This window comes from Carettochelys insculpta, chromosome 1 (genome assembly GCF_033958435.1).
Source record: "Carettochelys insculpta isolate YL-2023 chromosome 1, ASM3395843v1, whole genome shotgun sequence".
NCBI classification, from domain to species: domain Eukaryota; kingdom Metazoa; phylum Chordata; order Testudines; family Carettochelyidae; genus Carettochelys; species Carettochelys insculpta.
The window spans coordinates 85,496,197-85,515,456 of record NC_134137.1 but is presented as its reverse complement, the minus strand read 5'-3'; the positions used below and the strand labels follow the sequence as shown (position 1 = coordinate 85,515,456).

The window sequence follows — 19,260 nt, the reverse complement described above, 5'->3', positions numbered from 1 at the left end:
TTATGGCAGCACAAGAAATTTCCTTGAAATTATATTAACAAAAAAAACTTCTTACCTGAATACTACTGCTGTCACAAGGAATTACACTGCTTTCTGCAAGAGGTGACATGCACATATGAGAGCTTTCAATACTGAAAGTAATTCCTGTCACGAAACCAGTCACTGGCATACTGCTATTATCAACACATTCCTTTACCCAAGCATTCTCATCTGACACCTCAACTGGATCAACCATATCAACGGTATTATTCTCCTTTAAACCTTCTATATCTTGCAATGATGCCATTCCTTGTTCACAAGCTTCAGAGTGATCTGGTGAAATAGATACGGTTGCCATAACCAGATGTGTACTGTGCGCAAAATTACCACCATCGTCTTGCCGTAAAATTACTCCAGTGTCCATCTGTGGTAACAGAACTTCTGCAGGTGGGGCATTCTCTTTGTTTTCTGCATCGCCACTGTTATTTTCAAGGGTAAATGGTATCCTGATCAATGAAGTTTGATATTGCGCCGTCCCTCTGCATGCTCCAAGTCTCATAGGAGAGCAGTTTTTAATTGGAGAACAGCCATCTATATAAGGGCTTCTAGTACATGGAGGTGTTCTTCTGTTTGAGACTGGTACAGAAGGCACATCGGGAGAGCGAAATGTCAACTTTCTTTGTTCTGACCGTCATATTTAAAAAAGAGAAAAAAAGAAAAAAAATTCAACTCTTTCATATTAGACAGAACAAAAGCTAAACAGTCTGAACTTAAGGATTTAAAAAAAAAAAAAAAAGCCACACTCCCTCAATCATAACCTAGTGATTCTAGCATCCTCTCCTGGCACTGAAGGCCTTTAACAAACTATTGTTTAGGTTCTATTTATTAAACATGTTGGCCGTGTCTACACTAGCCAAAAACTTCGAAATGGCCATTTCGAAGTTTACTAACGAAGTGCTGAAATACATATTCCGCACCTCATCAGCATGCAGGCGTCCGTGGCACTTCGAAATTGACACGGCTCATCCACATGGGGCTCCTTTTCAAAAGGACCCTGCCTACTTCGAAGTCCCCTTATTCCTATGAGCAGATGGGAATAAGGAGACTTCGAAGTAGCCAGGGTCCTTTTGCAAAGAAGCCCCGTCTGGATGAGCTGCACGGCGGCGAGCCGCGTCAATTTTGAAGTGCCGCAGCCACCCGCATGCTAATGAGGCGCTGAATATGTATTTCACCACTTCATTAGTAAACTTCGAAATGGCCATTTGCGTGGCCACTTCGAAGTTTTTGGCTAGTGTAGACGTAGCCATTGCTTAGCCATCATACGTTCAAATCCTTTGATACAGCTTACCCAAAGATTTGCTTTCCCTGAATGGCTCTGATACAGCACAGATCAGATTTTCAAATGTCAGTACCAACCTATGTCCAAATGTAATCCTTACCCTCAAAATCCTACAGTCCCATAACTTAAACTTCTTAATAAGCAAGTACTATGGATTTCTCAAAACATATTAGTTCTACAAAAGCTTTTTGAGAATGAAAAGTGGAAAGTACTATTTAGTCTTTATATATAGTTTTGCCAAAGTATCTCAGTAGGTTCTGGCTCTGTCAGCTGTGCTAGGGATCAGCAACCAAAATAGCAAGAAGAACCTTTTTTTTTTTAAATTTGGTAAAAAGCTCAATAATTCAATAGCCACAATGCACGTGAATACAAGATGGTCCTTAATAAATAACATCAAACCATACATTTTGTAGCCTCTATTTTAAGAGCACCGTATGCACACATCCCACAATGCACTGCATATAGTAAAGGGGGAGTCATTCAGTGTTTCAAGACTATGTATAATTTGCTATTTATCTATGAGTTACTCATTGTTGGGCTTTTAGATGCTTACTGAAATACTGAAAATAATCAGGAGAGGTTTTTTTTTGTTTTTATTAAAACTTTCCATTTATAGCATTGGGAGCCACAATGAAGTCCTTCAAGAGCCACATGTGGCTCCGGGGTTGCAGGTTGCAGACCCCTGAGCCATGTAAACAGATTAAGCTGTTACAAAACACAGACTACGAACACTGACAAAAGGGGTGGGGGGGGGGGGGGGAGAATCACAGAAAGTCATGTGGATAAGCATCCACTAGATTTTTAAACAAATTAAATCCTTTAATCTCAACTTAATCTAGTTCTGGCGATCAAGGCTCAAATTTAACATGATAAAATTCAACTAAAGTTTTCCTACCTACTTCAACCTGACTCCTTCTAATTAAATTACAATTCTGACTGCTCATCTTATTTTTGATACATAGCTTCAAATAAAGCTCTCTCACTCAGATCATGTCGATCATTTTACTTTATTTCATACTAGGGATGTAATGATTTCCTCTTCCATTAACTTGGTTTTTAAACTTTAAGTTGTCTGTTCAGATAAACATTTAACGCATTTAAATTTACAACACTTTACTGCTAAACATGTCATGTGACACATTAGATGGGACCACTGGACTATCAAGCCCAGTATCTGTCTCTAGATGGATCAGTTTTAAATCAAAAGAAATACAAGCTGCTTGAAAGGAGACTGTATGTACTATTAAACCATACCTGACAATGGTGTCTTTCTTATCTGAAAAGCAATTGGAGAAAAAGTAGGGGAAGCAATATTTGCAGGGGACCTCTCTGTAAAGGTAGGACTGGTAATGCTTCCCAGACTGTATGTCCTTGTCCCTCCCTGAATAGGGCTGGAGGAAAACTGACCCTTGAACAACAAAGAGTAAGTTAGATTTTAGGTAATATAAATACAGTAAAACCCGGTTATCAAGCAGGCATTCAGATAACTGGCACGTTTAGTTAACCACCATGCCCAGATGAGGCTGGCAGTTGCAGGGCTAGTGTATGGCTGGGAGCCAGCTGTCCACTGCCCACCTGCTGGCCCCAGCTCTACTAACTAGCACATTTTATTATCCAACGTCCCCAGTTCACCAGGGGTGCTGGATAATAAAGCTTTTACGGTATATGGACTTCTGTACAAATTTGTAAATTTGAATGTAAAAAGTTACTGGGAAAATACTTTTTTTTCTGTTTCACTGACTATCTCATCAAGTATTTCACTGATTGAATGTACCATTTGAAATTCACCAACCGGATTTTACAATGCGCCATAGAAGAGTCAATGGTTGCAAAGAAGAGTACTGATTACGACCACGTTATCAATCATATTAGAACTAACAGAAGCCAGACTACTGAATAAGAATTTTCCTAATGAAAAGCCAAATTACTGTTTATTATTTGTATTACTGTTTTACCTACAATGTTTAATTTCCTAATTGGTAGCCACCCAAAACCAGAATGGAATGTTGCCCCCAATGCAGTAACAGTTTGAGTAGCCTGCACACTGCTACTGTTGGCTATTTTAACAGAAGCCACACAATCTGAAGGACATAACTTTGATGTCAGCCAAAACAGACCTTTATATGAAAGAGTCAACAGAAGTTACACTCTCTTATCTCAAGCCAAGACCGCAGCATGAATATTTTGCTGACACAGCCATAACCGGTATATTGCATTGGAATACCACTAATTGTAACAAGGCTTGCTGGCAAAACTGTAGTTTTCCCAAGATATCTTAGTTCTAGCCCCCCTAAAAAAATGAGTTCTATTGTCAAAAGCGGAGTTTTGGAAGTATAGCTTCATCTAATTTCAGCATTTTTGCCAATACAGCTATCAGAGACCACAGCCACTTTACACCTCTGACGAACATAGCTATGCCAGCAGGAGTCTATTGTGAAGACCTAGCCACAGCATGAAGTTGAAATTTGCACTCATCACCAGAATATTTGAGACGGAGCTAAGAAAACGCATTCAGACATTTGTGCCTTAGTTGGGATCTTGTCTTTATGTAGTACATGGTTTCCCAAACTGCGGAGTGTGAAGAAATTCCAGGGGGGCGGGGGGCCCATGAGGCAACCCGCCCCCCCGCCCCATCATTTCCCCCACCTGAAGAAAGATCTGGCCTTTGCTTCCAGCTCTCAGCCCCTGCCATTTCATGTGGGTGACCCGGTGTAGCTGCTATAAAAAGCAGGCAGCTGGCAAAGACACACATGGTGCTAGCTGCCTTCTGCAAATGAGACTGAGCGTGGGTTGGGGGGAGGAAGAAGATGGGGTTATATGGGAGGGGGAGGATGGGGGTGCCTGGCTTTGGGGGAGGGCAGAGACGGGGCTAGGCTGGGTGGCTCGCAGGGCTTGGGCGGCCAGCCAGCTTGCGGGACTCGTGGGGCTCAGACAGCTGCACCTGGCAGATCAGGGCTTGGCAACTGGCCCCAGTAGCATGGGGCTTGGGCAACTCAGACTGGTGGGTGGGCTCCTGGCCCTGAAAGCACGGGGCTCAGGCAGTTGCCCCCAGCAGCATGAGGCTCAGGCAGCTTGGGGTGGCAAGTGGGCAGCTGGCCCTGCCAGCATGGGGCTTGGGTGGGTGGCTTGGACGGCCAGCCGGTCCTGGTGGTGTGGGGCTCAGGCAGGCAGCTCTAGCAGTGTAGGTCTCAGGCAGGTGGGAGGCTGACGTGGGCAGCTCTGGAGGCTGGCTTGGGTCTCAGGCAACTGGCCAGCTGGGGCTGCACCAGGCAATCACAAGGGGCCAAGAAAAATTATTTGTGCTTATTTTTAATTGTAAATAACATTTTGATATCAAGCTTTTGTGTTTACTTCAAATACAAATTGAAATTTTTTGTTAAAGGGGGGTTGGATGATGGTAAAGAAGAGGTGGGGGTGTGAGGGTTTCTCAAAAATCAAAAGGGGGGCATGATGCTGAAAAGTTTAGGAACCACTGATCTAGTATAATATAATCATGGCTGCCTGAATATTTCAATAAATTGAGTTTGTTTTGGAAACGGATGTCAATAAATTAACTTCTTTCACAGGCCTTTCAGTTCAACTGTGTATGATAAAAACACCAGAGATGCATCTGTATTCCTCATTCCCTAACTTAAGAGCTCTGAACAAATATCACAGATCAGTGAATAGCACTGTAAAAACATGGCAATTCTGTGGTACAATATCATCCTTTCAAGAGACATGCTCACTTTATTCTGAAGTGTAAAAAAAGTTTGTGCCTTCTTTTCCTTTATTATCTATGAAGGCTTCTAATTTTTGGTTTTACCCAAAAACCACCTCAATACAAAAACAAAGGGCTTGTCTACAGCAAGATGCAATGCAGACTACAGCGGAATGATTTCTAAGGTGCACTAAACATGTTACATATGTTAACTGGTCCATGTCGATCCTACTTATGCAAACTGAAGATTCCCTAGTGTGTTTGAAACAACACACAGGTAAAGAACACTAGGGAACATTACAGTAAACTCTGTCTTAACTGGCATTCTATCATCCAGAACTCTAAAATAACTGGCATTTTAACCATAAGTAAATTTTAGTTACATTTCCCCTAGGTACAGTAAAAGTAAATACAGTACAAGTTTGCAGTGTATCTTCCTACAAAAACCTTCTGTCAACAAATTGCTCTAATCTAGACATAGCCTCTCTCATGTCAGTGCCACTCAGACAGGACAGCTGAGCAGAGGAAAAGGCAATTCTTTAACTGTGAATATCAGCACTACATGACAATTGGATGGTGAAAGAAAAGCAAAAAATTGAAGTTTAAAAAAAAAATAAAGTTTAGCTTGGCAAAATTTAGTTCTGAAATTGAAATTGGAGCCAGACACTTTGCATTACACCACTCTGATTACCTCAATATAGACAACTGAAAAGTGGCACTTCAGCTACTGAAAACTGATCAGACATGCTCAGAAATGGTTCTGCAGCTTTAAGGATTTCACATGCACTAGCTAAATTAGTACATACATAATGAAAATAAAAAAAGTCTCCTTACTGAACTAGATGTTTCTAAGGGGCTTCTGCACCGCGCTGGAGAGATATCTATTGAACAAAGCACTCCAAGTGATGGTGGTGGATTATTACAATGACTTTGTGGAGAAAGAGACAAACACTCAGATACACTTCCATTCTCATCTAAAAACAGCTTTCTTCTCAGTGATGAGGAGCTTAGGCTTTCCTGAGACTGGTCTACAAACTCCTCTGTTCTAAAATAGTCACCTAAAGAAAGAAAGAAAAAAAAGCTTGCTTGCAAATTTAGTTAACCACTCGTCTTATTTCTACTGTTTACAATATAAAGGAACAAAGGGGGCAAGAACTCTGTCCGCACAGCCTTAGACCAAACCCTGAATTCTTTAACCGTTGAAATGATTAATAATATTTTAGCCATGCTACGAGTATTAAGCTAAGCAGGGTTACAGCAAGGTTATTAAAAAAAGAAAAACCCACAACCCCACAGTACTTTCTCTCCATAGACTCCAGGATTATTGAAGTTTGCTGTAATGTAATTTTTCCCATACATGGAGGCTGGTCCAAACGTATCAGGCCCAGTTCAATCACGACAATATTGAACAGTATCTGTTAAATTGTTCCGCTTGTATAGCCAAGGCTTCTCAGACAGCTGCTATTCCAAGTGACCATACTGACAAAACTCCCATAGAAGCAAAGGACTGACTGGAAGGGACTGCCACAAGTCTTCTAATTCATTCCCCTGCACTCATGGCAGGACTAAGTATTATCTACTCTATGCCCGAGAAGTGATGCTCCAAACTGCTCTTAATCACCAATAACTGAGCTTCTACAAACTTCCTAGGCAATGTATTCCAGTGCTTAACTACCCTGACAGGAAGTCTTTCCTAACTTCCAACTTAAACCTCCCTGGCTGCAATTTATGCCAATTACTTCTTTTCCCATCTTTACAGGTTGTCAAGAATATTGTTTCTCCCTCCTCTCTAACAATCTTTGATGTACTTGAAAAGTTATATCCCCCCTCAGTCTTCTCTAGGGAAAAAGAAAAGTGGTGTGGGGTACGAGGTGCCTTCAGTCAGGACCCTTTTGTTGCACTCCTCTGGACTTTTCCCAATTTGTCCACATCTTTCCTGAAATATGGCACCCAGAACTAGACAATACTTCGACTGAGGCTTTATCAATGCAGAATAAACCAGATCAATCACCTCTGGGGTCTTCCATAACAATTCTCCTGCTAATACATCCCAGAATGATAGTTGCTTTTTTGGGGACAGTGTTACACTGTTAACCCCTATTTAACTTGTGATCCACTATGATCCCAGACCCCTTTCCACAGTATTCCCTCCTAGGCAGTCATTTCCCCATTTTGTATGTGTGCAATTGATTGCTCCTTCCTAAGTGGAGTACTTGTATTTGTCCTTATTGAATTTCATGCTATTTTAAATCATCGTATTCACCAAACCACATGCAATCCCTCCCAGCCTGTTATCACCCACAAACTTTATAAATATACTTTCCACAGGGCCGGCAACAGACTTCACCGGGCCCTGGGTTGTTTTCATTCCCCTTTCAGTGGTTTGGTACTATCTGCCCTTTTCCGGTTCTCTGGAATCTCTTCTGTTTTCCATGCTCTGAACCATTCCAGTATCATCCTCCTCTCTCCACCACCCCATGACAAACATTACTGGCTACTGTGTGTTGGAATGCAAATTCTGGCCACCTCATCCAAGAAAAGATACAGAGGCAGGTAGCTGGAAACTCATGTGAACAGGACTGAATCAAGTCTACCAGCTGTAGCATTAAAGCAGCAATCAGAATTTTCCTCCCTCTTATCACTTTCTAATGTAAAGCAGAGGTGGCAGCAAAATTTAAGAGTCACATTTTAGAGTTCTATCAGGTATAAAAATGGTTTATCAGGTGCCTGCTACAGGCGCAGGTTCTCAAAAGAGAAAAGTAAATTCCATCCCATCCAAAAATATAGTTTGGGGATAAAGAAAAAGTCACCAAACCATAATAGGGATACAGTCAGGTAATTTTATTTCCAGTAAGACAAAAACATTCTAAATGCTCAGTATTGATTCACCCTAGGTTTCTAGTGCACTCTCTCCCCATGCTTAATAAAGATGCAAAATACATCTTCAATATAGACATTCATACATAAATACAACCTTTGACATACCTAATATTTTTTCTAAGTTAAAATCCACAGGCAAAGACAATATTGTCTGACAAGCAGCTGCAATGAAGAAAAACAATGAAGTTAGCCTTCAGTAACCGAATCAACTAGCGCAACTGAAAGGTTTAACTTAAAATTGTACTTAACCATACCTAGTTAAATTAGTGAAACACAATGTATTGAAACGTGAGGAAAAGGGAATTATACTGCTGGAAAATGTTGCCGTATGGTCGCTTATGTATTCAGGAACAAATGTACTGTAGGACTCAAAGAATCTGTACGTGGAGTCAACTATGAAAAGACAGGTTACTCACCGTAGTAACGGTGGTTCTTCGAGATGTGTCCCCGTGGGTGCTCTACAATAGGTGTCGGGGTTGCCCAGCGCCGCAGATCGGATCTTCCAAGCAGTTTCTGCCGGACCGCGCATGCGCCGGCGCGCGCCGCTCCCTTGCGCGCTCCTGGCCATGTGCGCGATCCGGTCCCCGCCAGTTCCTCGACCAACCGCCTCGGATGCCCCTGCAAAACACTAACAGAGATCCGAAGCAGGGAGGATGGGCGGGTAGTGGAGCACCCACGGGGACACATCTCGAAGAACCACCGTTACTACGGTGAGTAACCTGTCTTTCTTCTTCGAGTGTCCCCGTGGGTGCTCCACGATAGGTGACTACCCAGCAGTGACCCAAGATAGGAGGTGGGCAATCGGATTATGTGAGCTTGTCCCCGAGAGGACCGCTGTAGAGAGACGGGTATCCTCTTGGAATACCCTGTGAAGGGCGTAATGTTTGGCGAAGGTGTCGTAGGATGACCAGGTCGCCGCTCTGCAAATGTCTTTTAACGCAATGCACTTGAAAAAGGCTGTTGACGCCGCCACCGCCCTAGTGGAATGAGCCCTGGGCGTGGCCAGTAAAGGAGTCTTTTTGAGTTCGTAGCACATTTTTATGCAGGATACAATGTGCTTTGAGATTCTCTGCGAGGAGAGACCTTCTCCTTTTGATTTGGGAGCGAGGGAGACTAGGAGTCTATCCGTTTTCCGGAAGGACTTAGTCCTGTCTACGTAGAAGGCTAGCGCCCTCCTCACGTCCAGGAGGTGTAGGCACGCCTCTCCGTTGGAGTTATGAGGCTTTGGATAAAATGAGGGTAGAACAATAGGTTCGTTAATGTGAAACTTAGAAGAAACTTTGGGAACAAAGGCTGGATGCAGCCGTATGGTTACCGCCTCCTTGGAAAAAACAGTGCAGGGTGGCGTTGCCATGACTGCCGCAAGCTCGCTCACCCTACGAGCTGACGTAATTGCAAGAAGAAAGGTCGTCTTTATTGTAAGGAGGCGGAGGGGGACCGTGGCCAAGGGCTAGAACGGTGGTCCCATTAGCGCGGTAAGCACCAGGTCCAAGTTCCACGAAGGTGGAATCGGTTTCCGAGGGGGGTATAGGTTTACCAACCCTTTGAGGAACCTGGTAACCATAGGATGGGCGAACACCGTGTGCCCTTCCTCCTCGTGTCTGAACGCCGAGATGGCGGCAAGGTGGACCTTCAACGAGGATAGTGAGAGTCCTCCTCTCTTGAGGTCCAGTAAATACTCTAGTATTGTAGGTATAGGCACCGAAAGGGGGGCCAGCTGTTTGGTAGAACACCAAGCCGTGAAGCGAGTCCATTTCTGCTTGTAGGTCTTCCTGGTGGAAGTCCTCCTGCTACTTTCTAGGACTTGCTGCACTTCCTCTGTGCATGTGCTCTCTAGGGAGCTGAGCCATGGATTAACCACGCTTGCAGTCGCAGGCTTTGGGGGTGCGGGTACACTATGGACCCCTGGGCTTGCGTGAGCAGATCCGGCGCCACCGGAAGAGGCATCGGTGGACAGTCCGACATGCGCAGGAGTAGGGGGAACCACTGTTGTCGATCCCACGTTGGGACTATCAGGATCATCCGGGCCCCTTCCCTCCTGGCTTTCTGCAAGACTTTGCGGATCAGCACTGTGGGAGGAAAAGCATAAAGCAGGGGGCCCCCTCCACGGGATCGCGAACGCGTCCCCCAGGGACCCCCATCCCAGTCCTGCCCTGGAGCAGAATCGTGGGCACTTCTTGTTGTGTTGAGTGGCAAACAGGTCTATCTGGGGAAAACCCCATGCGTGGAAAATCGGCCGTAGCAGATCGGGACGGATCTGCCACTCGTGTGTGAGTGCAAAATGCCTGCTCAGCTGGTCTGCCTTTACATTGTGCGCACCTGGCAAGTATGAGGCTTTCAAGATTATATTGTTGGCGATGCACCAGTTCCATAAGCGGACTGCTTCCACGCATAAGGCACGGGATCGAGCTCCTCCTTGCCTGTTTATATAAAACATGGTGGAGGTATTGTCTGTACTGATCCCGACGACTTTGCCTTGTATATGGTCTCGAAAGTGTCTGCAGGCGTTGAACACTGCTCTGAGCTCCAGTATATTTATGTGTAGTGACTGCTCCGGGGATGACCACAGTCCTTGAGTCACCTCTTCGCCCATGTGCGCTCCCCACCCTATGAGGGAGGCATCTGTAGTGAGAAAAACAGATATTTGTGGCTGGTGGAAGGGTACCCCTGTTAGCAAGTTCCTGGGGTTTACCCACCATTGGAGGGATTTGCGCACCTCCGGTGTGGGCGACACCACCCTGTGAACGGTGTGTACTGCCGGTTTGTATACGCTCGCCAGCCAGTGCTGCATGCTGCGCATGTGCAACCTGGCGTTCTGTACTACAAACGTCGCCACTGCCATGTGGCCCAGCAGCTGTAAGCACGTCAAGACCGGCACCGTAGGGCTGAAGGTGATGACCTGCACGAGGGAGCCGATGGCCCGAAAGCGAGCCTCTGGTAGATATACTCTCGCTGTAACAGAGTTTATGCGAGCCCCTATGAACTCTATGTCCTGTGTGGGGTCTATTTTTGATTTTGCCAGATTGATAACCAGGCCGAGTGAAGAGAACGTGTTTGCTGTGACGCGTATCATGCGTAGTACCTCCCCCTTCGAGGCCCCTTTGAGCAGGCAGTCGTCCAGATACGGGAATATAAATACCCCGTCTGTGCAGGTAGGCTGACACCACTGCCAAGGTCTTGGTGAAGACTCTGGGGGCCGAGGAGAGACCAAACGGTAGGACTTTGTACTGGAAGTGTTCGTTGCCTACCATGAACCGGAGGAATCGCCGGTGAGCCGGATGGATAGTTATGTGGAAGTACGCGTCTTGTAAATCGAGGGCTGCGAACCAGTCTCCATCGTCCAGTGCTGTAAGGATGGAGGCGATTGTGATCATCCGAAAGCATTGCTTGCGCAGGTACCGGTTGAGGCCGCTAAGATCTAAGATGGGCCTCCAGCCTCCTGTCTTTTTCTCCGAGAGGAAGTACCTCGAGTAGAACCCTTTTCCTTGCAGTTGCTCCGGCACTCTTTCCACTTTCCCTATGAGCATGAGATGGTCTACCTCCTGCTTGAGCCTCGCTACGTGGGAGGCCTCCTGGAGGTGGGGCCTGGGTGGAGGTCGTGGCGGTGGGAGCGACTGGAAGGGGATGGCGTACCCCGTGGCTATGATCTCCAGCACCCATTTGTCTGTGATGATCCTTTGCCACTGGTCGTAGAATGGTCGGAGGCAATGGTGGAATAGCCGCTTCGGATGACCTTGTGCGACGGTAGTGATGGCGCAGCCCTGGATCTGTGTGTCAAACTTGTGGCCTTTGGCCCTGCCCCGAGGACGCACGGCTCTGTTGGGAACGTCGCCTGGGAGTTCTGTACTGCTGGTGCTGTTGATGTCGCCCTTGCTCGTAACCCCTGTGGTACTGGGGACGCTGTTGCTGGTACTGGTACCGTCTTTGTTGAGGGTAGTACTTTTTCTTTTTGTATGGAGGGGTGTAAATCCCCAGGGTCCTGAGTGTGGCTCTTGAATCTTTACTGGAATGAAGGACCGAGTCAGTTGATTCAGCAAACAGCTTCTGCGAGTCGAAGGGAAGGTCAACTATCTTCGCCTGCAGATCCCTCGGTATACCCGAAGTCTGGAGCCAGGACTCCCTTCGCATCACCACTGCCGTAGCTGTCGAACATGCTGCTGTGTCCGCAACGTCCAGGGCGATCTGAACTCCCGTCCTCGAGGCCGCGTAGCCTTCTTGCACGATGGCCTTGAGCACCGGCTTTTTGTCCTCTGGAAGCGAGTCCATGAGGGAGGTTAACCTAGATTAGTTGTCGAAATTATGGTTCGCTAAGTGCACTGCGTAATTTGCCATTCGCAACATTAGAGTGGAGGAGGAGTAGACCTTTCTGCCAAACAGCTCTAGCTTCTTGGCATCTTTGTCTGTTCCCCCTGTCCTGAATTGAGATGTCTTTGATCTTTGTTGCGACGACTCCACCACCAAGGAATTTGGCTGTGGGTGGCTGAACAGGAACTCCATGCCCTTCGCCGGCACGAAGTATTTCTTATCCGCTCTCTTGTGGACAGGCGGAATAGTCGCAGGGGTCTGCCATATCATAGTGGCGGACTCCAAGATTGCTTCATGAAGCAGTATTGCTACTTTGGAGGAGGCCGGAGGTCTCAGATTTTTGAGGAGCTTATGGTGTTTCTCTTGCACCTCTGCTGTCTGGATGCCTTGCGTGAAGGCCACCCTCTTAAAAAGCTCTTGAAACTGTTTGAGATCGTCCGGGGGATGGACGTCCCCTGGGGCCGTAGCCTCGTCCGGGGAGGAGAGCGAGGAACCGCTGGGGTACGTCTCTCTGGACCCTTCCAGTTCCTGTTGGTGATGGTACACCCTCTCACTAGAGGTTTGCGAGGGAAAAATCTCGGGGTTCCATAACCAGTCCCCCCTGAGATGCTTGAGTCTCTGTCCCCGGTCGCAATTGCCCTCGGGGATACGCGATCGTCTGTCGGGATCTTTCCCTAGTAGATTGCCGATGGTGTCTATGCCCCGCGTGATAGGGGCGACCATGGCAATATAGGCACTGTTCTTGGGAAGGTGACCTAGACCATTCCCTTGGTGCATTCCCTCTGCGTCTGGGGGGGCGAGATCGACGAGAGATTTGGGACGCTGGAGAGAGCGATTTTGAATAGTATTCCAGCAGTACAAACCCCAGGAAGGGTGAAGGTGGTCCCAGCCAGGGTGAGGCTGGTTGCAAAAATGGAGACGGGGGCTCCGGGTAGGCTAGGGGGGACCCCTGCCTTCTGGTTGGAGTCTGCAACATAAGCGGAGGGCTGTGAGAAAGCAACTCCACAGCCCTGTCTGGAGAGGGGCTGCGATGCCTCGTCTTGTGTGCAGCCTTCCCCCTCCCTGGAGGAGGTAACTCCGACCCTTGACGTGTAGGGGATCTGTGCCCCGTCGGCGCCGTGCTCGGCACACTCGAGGGCGGTGCCGCACGTGTGGTGTCCTCCGGTGCCTGCAGGCTGCGTGCCTGCGCGCTCTGCACCACCGGTTCCCCGGGGGTCGGTGCCGCTGCTTGCGGTGCCGCCGGTACCGGCGCTTGCTTAGCCGCCGCCCTGCCTGCGGTGTGGGGCGGCTGCTTGATTATCGGAGGCTGAGCCGCTGCCACGTGGCTCTCCGTGCCGCCGCCGATCAGCTGTTGCTGCGGCTGGGGGCTGCGCGCTCCTCCCGTCCCGCTCGCTGTTGCTGCCGGCAGGGATCGGGCTGGGGAGGCTTTCCTCCGTTTTTGCGCTGATGGGGTGAGGGAGGCAGCTTTCCTTTTATGGGCCCCGGAGGGTCCCTCCTGCTGCGGCCGCTCCGGCACATCTGGCTGGAGGGCCTTGTCGAAGAGCAGCATTTTAAGCCGCATCTCCCTGTCCCTCCTTGCTCTGGCTGTTAGTTTTGCACAAAAGGAGCATTTCTGTGCAACATGGGACTCCCCAAGGCACCTTATGCATAGACTGTGCCCATCAGACGCTGGCATTGCCTCTCGGCAGGACTCACATTTCTTAAATCCTGAAGAGGACATTGTTGGTGAGTCTTTCAGTTGTTAAACGGGTACTTAGCACCTTCTCTGTGCTGTTTTCCCCTTCTGATAGCCTGCCGCAGCAGGAGGGCTGATGGCCCTATGCTCCTGGCCTCCAGCGCTTGTTACTGGGACTGGACTGAAAGCTGTCCCGCTTGCTGTTTGTTTGTTTGTTTGTTTTTTTTGAAAAACAACAACCGGCTAACTTGCAGTAGCCTAAGAACTTGAAAACTTTAAAGAAAAAACAGTTAAAGCCTATTGAATACGCTAATTTGGCCTTAGCCTAGTCGGATTCCGTCTGCAGCCGACGGCGGTTAAGAGGAACTGGCGGGGACCGGATCGCGCACATGGTCAGGAGCGCGCAAGGGAGCGGCGCGCGCCGGCGCATGCGCGGTCCGGCAGAAACTGCTTGGAAGATCCGATCTGCGGCGCCGGGCAAGCCCGACACCTATTGTGGAGCACCCACGGGGACACTCGAAGAAGAAGCTTTATTCACTACACCATATTCTGACCACATGTATGCAGGTTTCAGAAAGGAGGGCAGAAGATGTCAAAAAAATCTTTATATATAAAATAATTAAGTTAGTATACAGTTGGAGCTTCAAGGCATAAACAGAATACAACATGTAAAACTAAATGCAGTACAGAAACAGTTAGTTATTTCTAGACAAACAGTGAGGCCTACATACGTGTCTAAATTTAAAACACTACATCTTCCCATTGAACAAGACTACTAGTATTCTTAAAAGCAGGTATATGCTGAAGCATCCTTGCAGTACTGTGGACAAGCAAACTTGTTTTTATATAGGGATTCAGTTAGCTTACATAAAAACATATTTTTTTCATACAATACCGTTATATACCAACCATTGCTTTTTCCAGGTTGCACAGTTAGCTGTCTTCCAATTGGTGAAATGTTATTTAAATCTATACCTGAAAAACATCATTTACATAAATTCAGCTAAAACTTAAAAATCAAGCCTCTTAACTTTCTGAAACAGAATAGCACAGTGAAATATTTAGTCCAAATGTACTGATCATCTTCTCAAAAATAGTCATAATAAAGTACTGTAATACTTGTTTTATGCTCTGAAGATATGTTATATATAAAATATGTAGATAATTTTGTGACTGATGATACAGCTACATACCAGCCTTATTTCAAAATAAGCTACTCCAGAACAGCTTATTTTGTGGTAAAGCTGCTACATACAAAAATGCACTTCTAAACAGCACTTAGCTATTTCAAAATACAGCATCTACACCCAGAGCCTCTTGTGAAATAGATTATACTCATCGTCTTAACAGCACCTATTTCAAAATAGGCAGTATTCCTCATATAGAAGGAGGTTTACCAATTTACCATAAGCCAACAGCTATTTCGAAATTATCTGGAAGTAGCTGTTGTGTTGGTGCTAGGATAGATATTTCAAAACCATGTAGACCTTCCCTAAGTATGGGACAGATTAAAAAAAAAAGTCTTGAGAGGTTACATCAGTTTTTCTAGCCAGCTCACATTGTACAAGCTTTTCCCATCAGAAAAAGAAATCCAGTTGAAATCTAAAAGCTTTGTCAAATGATATTGATTTTTGCCAAATGTTGGTGAAATTTTTGGAAGGTAAGGGAGACCAACTGAAAGTTTTGATAGTGTTAAGACCATTCATTATATTTTGGGAGTTAAAAAGCTTCAATGTTTCTTTACAAAATAAATGTTTTGACATTTATTTTGGACTACGTTATATTACAAAACAAAATAAAAAGTAAGATTTTGCCTTTTTTTTTTTTTTTTTAAAACATGCTCCCCCATTCTAGAAAATTTGGTGGGCTCAATGAAGTGTAACTCTGTTCAATTTTCTTATTCAATACAATTACACATATGGGGAACTAAGCAAGACGCAAAAAAGCAATTCCAATTCTTACAGTGAGAAAGTATTACCAGATCATAGCTAGGATCACGTTCACATGAACAAGAAAACCATGAAGCCTAAATTATTAGGCAAAATCCTGGCCCCACGAGTGTTCCTGTCTAGTCATGTTATTCCAAACTATTAAAAACAGTTACAAACAAACATTTTAGTCTTGAAAAAAACAGCCAATTTCTAAATTGTAAACTACTAAAAGAAATTTGTAGAAATCTATACAACTTACATTTAGTGGAATGAAACTCGGAAACTTGCTTCCCTTCATGATCAGTCCAAGGAGAAGGAACAATAACACTTTTGGTGAAAAACTAGAGGAAAACAAATCAGATACCCTCAAACATTAAGACTGTCTAGTTAATTTTATAGATATATACTTGCAAGCAACCACTGCAAATCTTAAATTTTGATTCTGATAGGCTGACATTTTTAAAAAATTAAGTTCTAAAAAAGTGATGTTTATTTCTGGTTTTGCCCTTCTGTATAATATTGTAATGTATGAATATTTTGTCCTTCTTTTAAGTGAAAACAGGTTTTGTCACACAGAAAATTTGCCATGGAATTCATCTGTCAGTTGGGAATTGCATTCCAGTCTACCCTTCATACAATTAGGAACAGAGGGTAAGTCCTCTTTCAATGTTTCTTTCAGAAAAAGGCAATCTGTTGTCTCCAAGATGGACAGGCCCAGCTGTTATTCTGGAAAGGGCCAGCCCTATAACGTATCTATTAGAAATCTCCAATTTTAAAAAATTGTTCCTAGCCCTTCTGATTAAATACACCTTTGAAACAAACTATGTAATTTTCTGAACTGCAGTTTTTCTGAGATAGTAGGAAACAATAGCAGTTGGATATTTTGACATCAGTAGTTAATTTTTGTTAATAGCAGTTAAGTCTTCTTTGCATTTTGTTCACATCTTCTGTGACAAAACCTGTTTTCATTTAAAAAGTACAAAACTCATTCATTACAATATTGTACAGAAGGGCAATGACATGAAGAGGCATCACTTTTTTAAGAATCTTGACATTTAAAAAAAAAAAAAAAAAGTCAGTATATAGAAGAACCATTCCTCTCCATCATCATAATATCCCCTGAACACCAACTGACAGAATACTCACCATACTATTACTCTTTAGCCTGACATACTAACCGTATCCATACCTTTGTCAAAATATGTGCCTAAAACTTGTAAAGGACAATATTAAACACTACTACAGAAAGTCATTGTGTGATGGATATATGAGTTGTGTACAAAGAGTCAGAATATGCTGGAAATACACAACTAAAATATGTTTGGGAGGCAATACACAAACCTCACTGGCTTGACTGCAGGCAAAGGACAATGCAAGTGCATTTACACATAAGATAAATTAAGCAATTTAATAGCTTCATGAGCAAACCAGGGGCTGAGCCTGCACCCCCAGGAAGTCTTCCAGTTTCTCACGGCAAAACACAATGGGCTTTGCAGAACTGTAATAGGAACAAAAAGACATTCCAATTATCTACCCCTTAGGGAATAGCACCTGGCGATTCTGTGAAAATTGAATCTCTTCAACCTCAAGGGCTAGTGTTGCTAGTAAATTAATGCAAGGGAGAAGACTGCCAAGCAGTAATTTCAACTTGCTAAACTACTGCTGTAGTTACCAGAAAGCACATTTTAGACCAGTGGTTCAAAACTTGTGATTCCACAGACCCCTAGGAGTCTGCAAAAGAAAAAAAATACAAACAAAAGTGATCATAGAAAATAAGTTTTAATTAAAGTTAATTATTGTTTTAAAATTAATATCTTCCAATAATGTAATTACTGTCCAAAAAATCTATGTAGTTTCCTTTTTCATTTAATGAAGTGTACATTGCAGCTAAAATTCGCTTTGATGGGGGATCACCAAATGATTTGGTTGGGAATTACTGTTTTACACTGTACCAGTCTTTGTTCTCGAGTTTAATAGGACTTAAAATTTAAAACTTAAATTTATCTATCTGAGTTACCAGCAAGAGGGACTGGAAAACGAACAGAGTATTTTTCTGAGGAAGGAGAATCAGGGCATATATAAATAAAGAATCTACCTGTTTTAATAGTAAGTCTCCCTGCACTCAATTTCCTTTATAGACTAACAAGAAGTAGAATCAAAAGAAATAAAAGACTAGAAAGGTTGCTTTTCAGAAAAGCAAAAAGAAAAGAATTGCATTATTACAAGTGCATCGCAACCTCACCTAAAGAGGCCAGCTTCTTCTTTCAAACCAGCTCTGCACATCCATTGCTTCACTGGCTTTTGAACATTTTGTACATAGCCCAGACAGAAGTATTGCAACAGCATCTTTAAATCAGAAAATGCATTTGATTGCACCTCTCAAAACAAGACAGTGAAACTACCTTAACTGCCCCAGGCACTCTTTGTTCAGAGTTTTGATAATGTGCACCACAGAACTCAGATTTATACATAGCTTTTATATATACACACGATTTATTATGATGTTTCTTTGTCACTACTCTAAGCTTTTCCGTTTTCATTAAAATACTTTAGAATGACATAAGCATACGAAGACTATATGTAGAAATACACTTGCTGAGCTTATTGACACTTGGGACAACTGGACACAACATGGAACTAGAGTCTGATCCGTCCTTAATGAGGAACAAGAAATTATCTTCAGCATGCTATTTATTTAAAGTTGCTTACGTGTAGTATGTATGGTCATAAAGAAAGCAAGTAAAGCAGCAGTCATTGCCAAGAAATCCTAGAATGTATTGATAACAGGAAAAAAAATAAAATTTGTAGTAAAGAAATGTGGATGTCTTATTTGCTCATCTGTAGCTGTATTATGGAGTGTTAAGGCAGTCTGAGTTCTCTGTGAAACACAAACTAAATTCTGGATTTCTTGGTTCTCCAATGTTTCATGTATTATTAAACTTGGCTGATACCTACAACCTTAACTTCCTCTTAACAAAGGTGGTTTAATGAGTAATATGAGGGTTTAAGCACTTCACCTTAGCTGCCCAAAATAGAAATAAAAATGGATTGCTCTTCTTCCCTATGAAGAAAGGCTGAGAGAATTGGGCTTGTTTAGTTTGAAAAAAGAAGATTAAGGAGTGACATGATATTGGTTTTCAAGTATCCAAAAGGCTGTCATAAGGAGGAGGGAGAAAATTTGTTCTTCTTGGCCTCTGAGGATAGAGCAAGAAGCAATGGGCTTAAACTGCAGCAAGGGAGGTTTTAGGTTGGACGTTAAGAAAAAGTTCCTAACCGTCAGGGTGGTCAAACACTGGAATAAAATGCCTAGGGAGGTTGTGGAATCTCCATCTCTGGAGATATTTAAGAACAGGTTAGATAAATGTCTATCAGGGATGGTCTAGACAGTACTTGGTCCTACCATGAGGGCAAGGGGCTGGACTTGATGACCTCTCAAGGTCCCTTCCAGTCC

At 44.2% G+C, this 19,260-nt stretch overlaps 1 protein-coding gene across 2 annotated transcripts in view; it reads right to left on the bottom strand.

Annotated features, from left to right (window-relative positions):
* The window catches only part of BORA (BORA aurora kinase A activator), a 41,628-nt gene that overhangs the window by 10,944 nt on the left and 11,424 nt on the right, over positions 1-19,260 (bottom strand). For both annotated transcript variants that reach the window (XM_074982865.1, XM_074982864.1), the window contains exons 5-10: positions 16,069-16,150; positions 14,788-14,853; positions 8,004-8,060; positions 5,853-6,076; positions 2,573-2,726; positions 56-663 (exon numbers count right to left, since the gene is read on the bottom strand). In XM_074982865.1, coding sequence (XP_074838966.1) covers positions 56-663; positions 2,573-2,726; positions 5,853-6,076; positions 8,004-8,060; positions 14,788-14,853; positions 16,069-16,150 — 1,191 coding nt within the window. The remainder of the gene's footprint in view (positions 1-55; positions 664-2,572; positions 2,727-5,852; positions 6,077-8,003; positions 8,061-14,787; positions 14,854-16,068; positions 16,151-19,260) is intronic.